This window comes from Triticum dicoccoides, chromosome 5B (assembly GCF_002162155.2).
Source record: "Triticum dicoccoides isolate Atlit2015 ecotype Zavitan chromosome 5B, WEW_v2.0, whole genome shotgun sequence".
Lineage (NCBI taxonomy): Eukaryota > Viridiplantae > Streptophyta > Magnoliopsida > Poales > Poaceae > Triticum > Triticum dicoccoides.
Window position 1 is genome coordinate 570,937,133 of NC_041389.1, and position 10,281 is coordinate 570,947,413.

Consider the following 10,281-nt stretch of genomic DNA (forward strand, 5'->3'; position numbering starts at 1 on the left):
TAGTAGGCCCGCATGAATTTATCATCTTAAAACACTCAACCGACTGACACTCTATTTTCCTGAAACAGAACATAACTGGCACTCAACTGAACAAATAGCATAGCTAAAATTTCAGAACGTGTCACACCAACAAGCAAGGCAGGGACATCAGGACAGCATGGTAGTGGAACCTTAATTATCTTATTTTCTTAACTGAAGTGGTGGTCATCAGTTGGCATCACAAGTAACCAAGCAAAGATGCCATATGCAGGTTAAAATTACAATTACACTGGCATTGTTTTACCTCTACCAGCCAGCTCAACTACCCAATTCTACTAGTTAGCCAAACCAGATGATGTTAGCATATCGTCTTTCTTCCAGAAGAAATATTAAATCCACTGAAGCATGATCTTCCCCCAAAATCCGTATGCCGAGACACTACACAAGTACTCCCTCCGTCCGAAAATACTTGTTATCAAAATGGACAAAAAGGGATGTATCTAGAACTAAAATACATCTAGATACATCCCCTTTTATTCATTTTGATGACAAGTATTTCCGGACGGAGGGAGTATCCTGAAGCATATTTGTTCTAGATAACAAGGCCTTTAGGGGGAAGGATTATCCAGGAGGATGCGTATGGAGATCACTACAAATCATGGCCCATTAAACCGGTATACTTTACCTGTGAGCAGGACCCTAACTGTTGAACCATGTTAGAAGAGCAATCAAATAACAATTCTATATCAACAAAAGGCTTACTAATTCTGCAGGTTGCTCTGTTACTTCCGAAGAGATAAAAGATAACAAGCAGGTTTCATCAGGAAATTCACTTAAGATTAACAGGCAGCGATGAACTTCACCTACCCAGCACTCTCAGGTTCAAAATGATTCTTAAGTCCACAAGATACACGGGCGACCTCCCTAGGCTATTACAAGAATAACTTGCATGCAGGGCACGCTCAACTCATTTCTCATGTTCACATTGCTTTCATCACATCCAATGTGTCCTCTGGCTCATCATATCCAGTGAATACACTTGCAACCATACAGCTCAGCCTCAGACCTCACCATGCACCTTCTGTTATTCTTCCCATTTTTCTTGACTGGATACGCGAAGAACCTGGCAATCCCAAAAGCACCTCCCTCCTTGCCAGTTTCCCTTGCGATCCTGATATACCCATCTTCACCATAATCTACCCCGTGTGAATTTTTGACAAGCCAAAAAAGCTCACCAAACTCTGTTATCCCATAACCTACAACAGTAACGTAGTGCCCAATATATGAACCCCTGAACTTAGTTGTCGACAGTTCAGCAAAGGTGTAGTTCTTGCTATCCACAACACCTTACAACAATGAGGCAACATGTCATAGAAGTAACACACAAACTTAGGAAACCTACAAACACACAACATTAATTAAAGAAGGTAAAAGCTTATCATTTAAGTTCTTTACTTGTCATCTTTAGTTTCATCTCAGTTTCACATTCTATTTGTCTGATCTATAACTAGGTAACACGAGAAACTAATGTTTGTCCTAAAATTTTCCTATGTGTTCCCAGTAAGGTATACTGCGTATACCATTACAGCACAAAGAAGGTCCGCACTTTCCTTAGTTAGAATGATAAGAACCATTTGATAAGAAGAATGCAATAACTTACACCATCATATTCCACAAATGCCTTATCTGCCCCTAAAGCAACCACCACTGGCTGTGATGCTACAGCCACCTTCAGTTTTTTTTCGGTACCACCATAGGTAAAAGCAAAGCCGTCAATAGATACTGCAGGTGCCTGCACCACAAAAACACAAGACTGGTGAGTTGTAATTCTCAACGTGAGCAGGACTGCTATGTAAGAACGGACAATTTTGTAAATATGCAACTTACAATTACTCTTTTGTGGACAGTGTTCACTTCAGCTGTGTATGGGTAGACATCATTCAAAACTTGCCCTCCATTCCTATGAAGGTACCTGAAAGCTGGAACTACACGACCTCCCTCACAACCATCGGAAGAACAGGTAACACAGTCAAGCAGTTGCTGCTCTGATAACTTCACAAGACAATTTGACATTATGGCATTAATGCCCTCCATGGATGCTGTAGTGGCGAACAACCAACAGCTTCCACAATCCCCTTGACTTGATACTGGGGTTACAGCACCCTGCTTTGTCCAATCAACTGACTCAGGAAGGCCATCTGAGCCAATCCGTCCAAACCGTGGGTGCATGAGACCTAAATAGCAATCACAGAACATAATTAGACTACTAATAGCAACAACACAAGGTCTCAAACATTGAAGAATGAAGATCAATAGCACAAACTATATAATCATAATCAAATTCTTATCACAAGATTCTAATATTTAAACTCACCAATAACGCTGGATGAGTAGCGAGATTCTAATATTTTAAACTCACCGGTAGCGCTGGATGAGTAGCGGTGAAACCCCCATGGGCTGGCGCTGGCGGTGGCGGTGGCGGCAACCCGCCTGGCCATGGCAACAAGCCTCATCCCAAAAGACATGCTCTCTATTCATAATTTCATATGAAACAAATTGCCATCAGTTATAAATGATAACATATTCACATGAATCTGTTTACTGCTAATGCTACTACCAGATCCGAATTTGGAAAACTATATATACAATAGCAAAGGACGGATTTGGAATTATTAAGGCTTTGATTTGAGGGGATTTTGACTTGTAGGGGATTTAATCCCCATTAATCCCTGCCAATCCCCTCCATTTCTCTGTCAACCGAACAAGCCCTAACACTATATCTTTCCATAATAAGTAAAACAATACAGATCCAGTTACATTTATGGCACAGAATGATAAATACTCCACACAAATAAGTACTACCTCCATTCCAAAATAGAAGACGTTTTGGTAGCCTACCAAAACGTCTTCTATTTTGGAATGGAGGTAGTAGATCTTACTACATCAACCCACGACAGGTATTGTGCAGCTGCACGGGACAGCCCCCCACACCACCAGAAACTTGAGCAAGAACCGCATTGCAAGAAACGAAGGAAAATCCAATCGTACGTCCATTTGTATGGATCTGCATCCATTACCTACCTCCGTTGGACGGGAACTTGGTGGAGGCAGCAGTGGGGTGGGCTGGGGACAGCGACTACGCGAGCTCGGGGCAGCTGGAGAGCTGGGAGGTGAGTGGCGGAGCAGATCTGACGAGGTCTCTTTGCTGGGAGAGGAGAGCGCAAGAACGACGGCGGCTTGAGTAGGAGTAGCTGGCTCTAGGGTTTATAGCAGACTCAGAGGAGTGTGGCGTGGGCCTTGCAGCCCGGCCTTGCAGCCCACTATTGAAACACATACATAACACAAGTCCCATTTCACATTTTTAACAATTTTTAGCGACCAAAAATGTTGAAACCCCATAAGAAGTACTCCATGAGAAGGGTCGACAAAGCCTCCAAGCCGCGTGGTTATACACGCACGTGCGGACCTCGTGCTTGTCGTAGGTGTGTGATGAGCCACATCCGCGACTCGGCACATGAGATCTCGATGGCATAGCGGATGGACTACCAAGACCTGACTGCACGGCGGCGGCGCGACGACACAAGATGGGGAGGCAACAATGGTTGATTCGCGGTGGAGTGGCGACCGAATGAGGTGTCAGATGGCCAAAATGATAGATCGAGGGAATATGACGCCGTCGGGGGATGAGGCGGCCGAAATTGGACAGCGACGAGGTGGCGGCTTGTGCAAGCGAACGACAGGGATGCGATGCAAGGACGTGGATAAATGGGCGGGGATGCAGCGAGGTGGATGCGGCGGTGGTGCAAGAAGGGATGGTGGTGGTGCGGTGGCCGAGGCAGCGGCGCCAACGCAACAGGAGTGGTGGCTGGGGGGTGGAGGGACTTCAACTGCCGGTTTGCAGCTGCGTCGTGGGGTTGGGGATTTGCGGCAGCCACGCCGCTGCACGCCGGACAAGATTTGCGCGCGTAGCAGAGAGTCTCGTGCCCCTCAAGCGTTGCACATGAGAAGGCGAGCCGCCACACCGCCACCAAGCCCAGTGCCACCCGTAGACAGCGATGAGGAGGAAAGGGACGGGCGGTGGTTGGCGGTGATAGTGCTGCGCCCGTGTCACTCGAGGGAGCGACATAGGGTCCCAAAGCTTTCGGGTCTAGTTGTCCATGCTAAACCCTTGGGGGTGTTTATCAAACAATTACTTGGAGCAACTTTCTAAAATAATGGGTAAAACATGAAAATGGGTCAAACTGACAAAAACTTTATAAAATTGGGTAATTTAGAGGAAAAAAATTAATGGACAAATCATGTTACCGAGTTGATCTTATGGAGTACAAGGTGGGTTAGCTTCTAACTGCATTTTTTATACACCGGTATCACAACATGATATATAGGGAAGTCAGAACATAAGGAACAAACCACCAATCCAAATGAACTTGACCACGGATGTCTTGTTGTTTTTGTTAAGAAAATTGCTACCACAACGAATTGATGATGAGCTTCCCAAATGGTATATGATATAAACAAAATTCTGGAAGACAAATTCAAATTCTAAAACTTTGGCTGCATGCATAATTATGTGACTTATATTTAGTCTAGGAGACATAGTTTACATCTCATATTTTGTGACAAAGAAAAATAGAAGTCCAATGGCTAGATAAATTCAATCATATTCATCAAGAATCATGGTTTATCATATCATCTCGTATCTATGATCCGAAGTAAAACTCCGATAGCTAGATAAATTATATCATATTAGTCAAAATCATATTATATTGTATACCATTTAAATTTATGACCGAAAACAAAACTCTAATAGCCTGATAAACTCAATCCTATTTATAAAAAGGAAATTGATAAACTTTATCATCTGAAGAAATGGTAGCCACAACTCAAATGTGTACCTACTCAAGGTACCATAATTAAAAAAACTCACCAATGATTTATTTCTCCTTCGTGCGGCTGGTTTCTTTACGGGGTATTCCAAATAATGTTTCATCCACCGCCATAAAATATATAACCAACCGCCATCACTATATGTAACCAATCAGCACGATGAACAAACAAACTGAAGGAAGGAGGAATCGAGAGAGACGAAGTAGATGGAGAAAAAATTGAGACTGTCATGTGCAGTTGAAGGTAGGTAGACAAAGACGAATCAAACGAAGCTCGGAGAGACCTATGACATCCAGAAATCAGAATAAAGGACAACAAAGATCATTACTCCCTCCATATCACAAAAAGTAATGTTTTGGACATCAAAAGCACTAACCCTATGTAAATCAAGAAAACAATTATAGGATTCATAGAAATATTAAATTTGAATAACTAAGATGATATTCTTAGTCAAAATTTCAATTTCCCCCCAATTTCATGTGTGTTAGCTAAACCTAACACTTCGGCACCTTACAACATGTTACCGCTCAAATTTTATGGAAGCGAGAGGGCAAATGGATGTTTGCATCCGTGAAATTAATGTTAAGCCAAAGAAGATCATTTTCAATCCAATGGAATGCCTATAACTATATCTCTTACAAACGCACAAGAAATGGATTTTGTAGGAATCAAGGAATAATATTATTTTTCCCTAGGAAATTATCGTGAACATGACATAAGTTCAAAGATGAAACCAACTGAAAAAACATAATATTTTAAATGAGTTGGGTGTAGCAACACCAATTAAATTTGGATATCAATTTCTAACATTTTAGTAAAAAAAAATACTACTTACAACAGTATACAATGTTAGACCAAAAAATAATCAAAGAAAACCCGTTGGAATGTGGCACACACAAATATAACAAGTAGTAGCAATTAAATGCAATTTTGTATTTGTGACAAACATTTGTATTTGTGACAAACAGCAAAGGAAACCGATACGAAACTTTACACGCCAACATAATTGTTGTACTTTTTGCTCAGATGTGTTTTAAAGAAATTTGATAGTTATAAATAGATAGAACATTAAACTCAAAATCTTTCCCTAATAATAAATCACGGATTGAGTCTGTCGGGTTCACCGTCGCGGTGTTTTTGCAAAAGTGTCCTTGACTTTTATGGAAATAAACCCACGGTTCATGTCGCAGAATTTACAAAGCTTCTGCCACCGCTAGGTGAGAAAAAGGATTCGTCCCTGGTTGTCGAACGAGCCACCAGCATGATTTTCCCCCAACCCCTGCACAAACACCAATCCGTCGCTAGCCGTTGGTCGCTTCCCCGCGTCCCCTCGCCTGTCCTTCACGTCCCCCTCGCCTCCCTCCGCCAGCCATCGGTTGCTCCCTCGCGCCCCCTCGCGTATCCTTCGCCACCCCCTCGCGTCCCTCTGCTCGAGCGCTCTGAAGAAAGCAGATGAGTTGATCCACGTCGGGCAGAAGCCGGCAGCGCCTGCAGCGCTGCACGATCTCATCACGTCAAAAAGATGCTGGTCATGGCAGAAGCCTCTTGAGAAGGTCATGAAGAGGTACATGGAGCTGTGCGTGGATCTGAGGAAAGGCAGATTCGCCAAGGACGGCCTCATTCAGTACTCCAGAATCGTCTGCCAGCAGGAACTCAACAATGTGTCGACTCTGGAGGAGGTTGTCAAACACTTCATGCATCTGTCCAACAAGAAAGCTGGGGAGGCGGCCATGAATCACCAGGCACAGGCTCTCAATGTCCATGATCTGGAAGCACCAGAGGACCTAATGCTCAGTTACGTCAGCGGGAAGGGCCGATCTGACACTCCATGGCTCAAGTTTCTGTGGGACACATACATGACGGCGCTGGAGGTGTTGAGGAACAACTCCAAGCTTCAAGCGTTGTATGCCATGGCTGCGCACAATGCCTTTTAGTTTTGCAAGCAGTACAAAAGATCCACCGAGTTACGTAGGCTGTGTGACATGATCAGAAACCATCAAATCTGAACAAATCTCGAGATCGTCCTGATCTGACTGCCCTGAAAGCTGTTAGTTGTACCTTGATACTAGGGTTGAACAACTGAAGATTGCTGCAGAACTTTCCCTGTCCCGGAAAGCCTTCCGATCTGTGGAGGACAGAAATGGCTTGATGAGCATGGTTCAGAGGACTCCAAAACCATCCGTCCTGGCTGTGTGTTACGCCAAGCTGACTGAGATAAGATATTCTGGACGTCTGAAGATGACTATAGGTGGCATATATATGATACGGTCAAAGGAAGTGATTGGTACGGTAAGTTTGCGTGAGAAACAATTTAAGAAATTGCATAGAAGATGTGTTTCAAGAGTTCAGTATGTTTCTTCTTTGGATCTTTGCCTTCGAAGTTTTGACATTCTGTTCTTATTATCTCCAGCTGACCAAGATGCTATCCAGTACATGTGTGAGAGCTTGGTAACCACTGATTGCTCATGTGTAGTCCCCAAGTCATCATGGGATGTGCGAGAGAAGATTGATGAGCACTAATACTATATAATGTATCTTACTTTCATATATTTGTCACTAAAAAATACTTTATTCCTTTATGAGTTTATATATTTGTCACTAAACATATACTTTATTATTTTTTTATCTTATTTTGTTGACATACTATTTTCAACTTTTTGGGCCTATCTTAAGAAACATAACATGTAGTGATGTCTTAAGCACATGATGTGTTGTTTTTACTGCTAAGAGATCATTTGCACCGTAATGGGCGAATAATTGACTCATTTACAATCTTTTTTGTAACAACATTGTTATATCTGTAACAATAATTTGTACGCTTTCGAATTATTACGCAACATGATATATTGTTTTCCCTGCAACGCACAGGCATTTTTGCTAGTGTTAATAATGACTAGTGAGTACTTCTAATTCTAGTTTAATTATCCTTACATGGAAGTTGCATACGTATAATACATTTACTTCAACCAAACTATTTGGAACCAGATGCGGACACTCAGTTTACAAATTAACAGGGACACACATCTAACATACCTCTGTGCTGACTGCACGCCTCTGTTTGTTATACATGCCACTACTGAACGACAGGTGAAAATGAATCGTGGCTAATTAAAAGAAAGCCGGCTATGGCAAGTGGAGAGTAGAACAAAAGTGAAAACAGGTAAAAGCAAAAACAATTTAAAGGGATAATGTGAAGAAATCTAGCAAGTATTAGCAACAACAATAAAATATAGTAGTAGAGTATTACCTACTGTTTGAAGACCGGACCTTATTGCAACCAATAAATGAAAATGTAATATCATGGCCGGATGTCTCTATATAGAAACTCAGTGTTTGAGAGGGAGCTTGAATCCAATTATCACGAGAGACATTTGGGCAGGTAGATCTCGCCACCGGCCGTTGCACAACCCGAGCGATGGTGCCTCCAATATGTGTATATACCACGGATCAATGCCCACAGAAAGATAGGAATTGAAAAACTAACAGATGCCGTGTAGTTAATGTGAAATTTCTGGTATATTTTCTTAAGGGAAGGGATAGTTTGGATCTACGCGCATTTATACACAACAAAGGACACGGTATGTATATGTCTGAGTACTTACTTAATTCGTGGCCGTCGGCTTGTTGACGGAACCAACGACGAGAGGAAAATGCCGGCCACCATAGTCCATGGAGATGAGAGGCAGTGCATGTAGATCCAGAAGCATATGGCCGCCGGCCGGCAAGAAGGATCCAGCATCGGGTGTCGGGGTAGGGGATGAGAGGCAGATCTATCCTATCGTTTAATATGGGCCCCGGTTCGGTTAAACCACGGCTGGTATGAGGTTTAGTTTTTTTTAGATGGGGATTAGGGCTAGTTGCGTGTGGACGCCTGCACCCACGCCCGAGTCGAGTGTTTCCTTTGACGGGAAACCAACTCAAACGCAAAACGCAATAGAACAGACGAGGTCACATCCTTTTTTTTTTGGATGACTACTGCTACTGTGGTGGGTGGGCTGGGCACTAACTCGAGAAAAAAAAAACTCGAGAACGACACGAGGTCGCATCTTTGTACAGTTGTACTGATTGCTGCTGGTGGTGGGTGGGGCACTAACTCGAGAGAGAATCCCTGAAGAAAAAAACTCGAGAGAGAAAGCAAGAGAGAAGGCAGGCGCGACGAGAAAACAGATCAGGAGCTCTGAGACGAGCAGAGCAGATGAGGAATTTTTTGACCAGCGGGGGCAACAGAGAGACTCTGGCCGGCGAGAACTCGGTGGCGGTGAGAGCCTGCAGCACGGGAGGGAGAGGTCGCAGGGAGTAGCAGCAGACGGATCGAAGTAGCCGGTCGCCAGCGGGACTGCTGTTGGTAGCCGGCGGATCAGCGCAGCCGCAGCTGTCCGCGGGCACAGATTAGGGCACCGGCGGGAGTGCTTTCGGCAGCCGGCGGATCAGCCCAGCCGCATCTGTCGACAGGAGAAGATTAGCGCAAGGCACCGGCAGGACTGCTGCCGGCAGCCGGCAGATCCGCACGGCTGCCTCAACGCAGGGGCAGAGGCTGAAGCAGAGCAGCCGCCACCGACGGGTGCCGTAGAGGAGACTCTCGCCGGCGAGATCCCCAGTGGCGGTGAGGGCCGGCTGCGCGGTAAGGAGAGATCACAGCAGCGCACGCAGAGTAGCAGCCGGAGTGGCCAGTCGCCACCGGCACTGCTGTCAGCAGCCGCAGCAACGCAGGGGCAGAGGCCGAGCAGCGGCCACCGGCGGGAAGACATATTGGGTAGCAGCCGTGGCCATGGAGAAGGCCAGATGCAGTTCCTTGGATAAAGGAGGCAGGCTAGAGAGAGACAGCTGAGAGATGGATTGGAAAGCGAATGCTACACCAACCCTAGAAGAGAAGATATTACATGCTTATATAGTACTTGTTACTCATCAACAAGTTTTTCTTTTCTTTTCGAGGTAACCAGTAGGCTTGAGCTTGAGCTTTCTCTACACCTCCGGAGGCTCGGCCCAAACACACCTGGTTTAGCGATATACATATACTGGACGAGAGCCCTATACCTGATGGGCCGGCCCAGAACTACGAAGTGCAGGGAAAATGATTTTATTGCGCAAAAAAATCCGGAAAAAAGTTGCTCCCACGAGGAACTGAACTCGCACGGTTTAGCTCATATATGTAGGTCGCATAACAACTAGAGCTCATAGCCACTGGTGAAATTTAAGAACAAAATCCAGCGCGCTATTTACTGCACATACATATTAGGAAAACGTGATTGTTTTTGAAAAAAAATGTGAACAAAAATTGAAAGTTCACAGATTTTAAAAAATCACGAATTAGAAAAGGTCCATGTACTAAAAAAAGTTCATCGATTCTTTAAAAAGTTCATTGATGTTGAAAAAAACTCACCGATTTTCAAAAAAATTCACAATAATTCAAAAAGT

The 10,281-nt window shown here is 44.1% G+C and overlaps 1 protein-coding gene across 13 annotated transcripts; it reads right to left on the reverse strand.

Moving 5' to 3' along the window:
* Window positions 1–753: 753 nt before the first annotated feature.
* LOC119311698 (zingipain-2-like) lies at window positions 754–9,684 on the reverse strand. Of its 13 annotated transcripts, none has more exons than XM_037587374.1 (6): window positions 8,469–9,683; window positions 8,114–8,288; window positions 2,399–2,509; window positions 1,867–2,213; window positions 1,640–1,771; window positions 754–1,326 (listed from the first exon to the last, which is right to left on the reverse strand). In XM_037587374.1, the coding sequence occupies exons 2-6, from the start codon at window positions 8,166–8,168 to the stop codon at window positions 1,000–1,002; spliced, it is 972 nt and encodes a 323-aa protein (XP_037443271.1). In that variant the 5' UTR covers window positions 8,169–8,288; window positions 8,469–9,683; the 3' UTR covers window positions 754–999. The 13 variants fall into 13 exon arrangements, with proteins under 13 accessions (XP_037443271.1, XP_037443280.1, XP_037443283.1 ...); XM_037587383.1 differs by adding an exon at window positions 4,907–5,003 and having other exon boundaries at window positions 8,114–9,682; XM_037587386.1 differs by having other exon boundaries at window positions 754–1,377; window positions 8,114–9,684.
* Window positions 9,685–10,281: the final 597 nt, after the last annotated feature.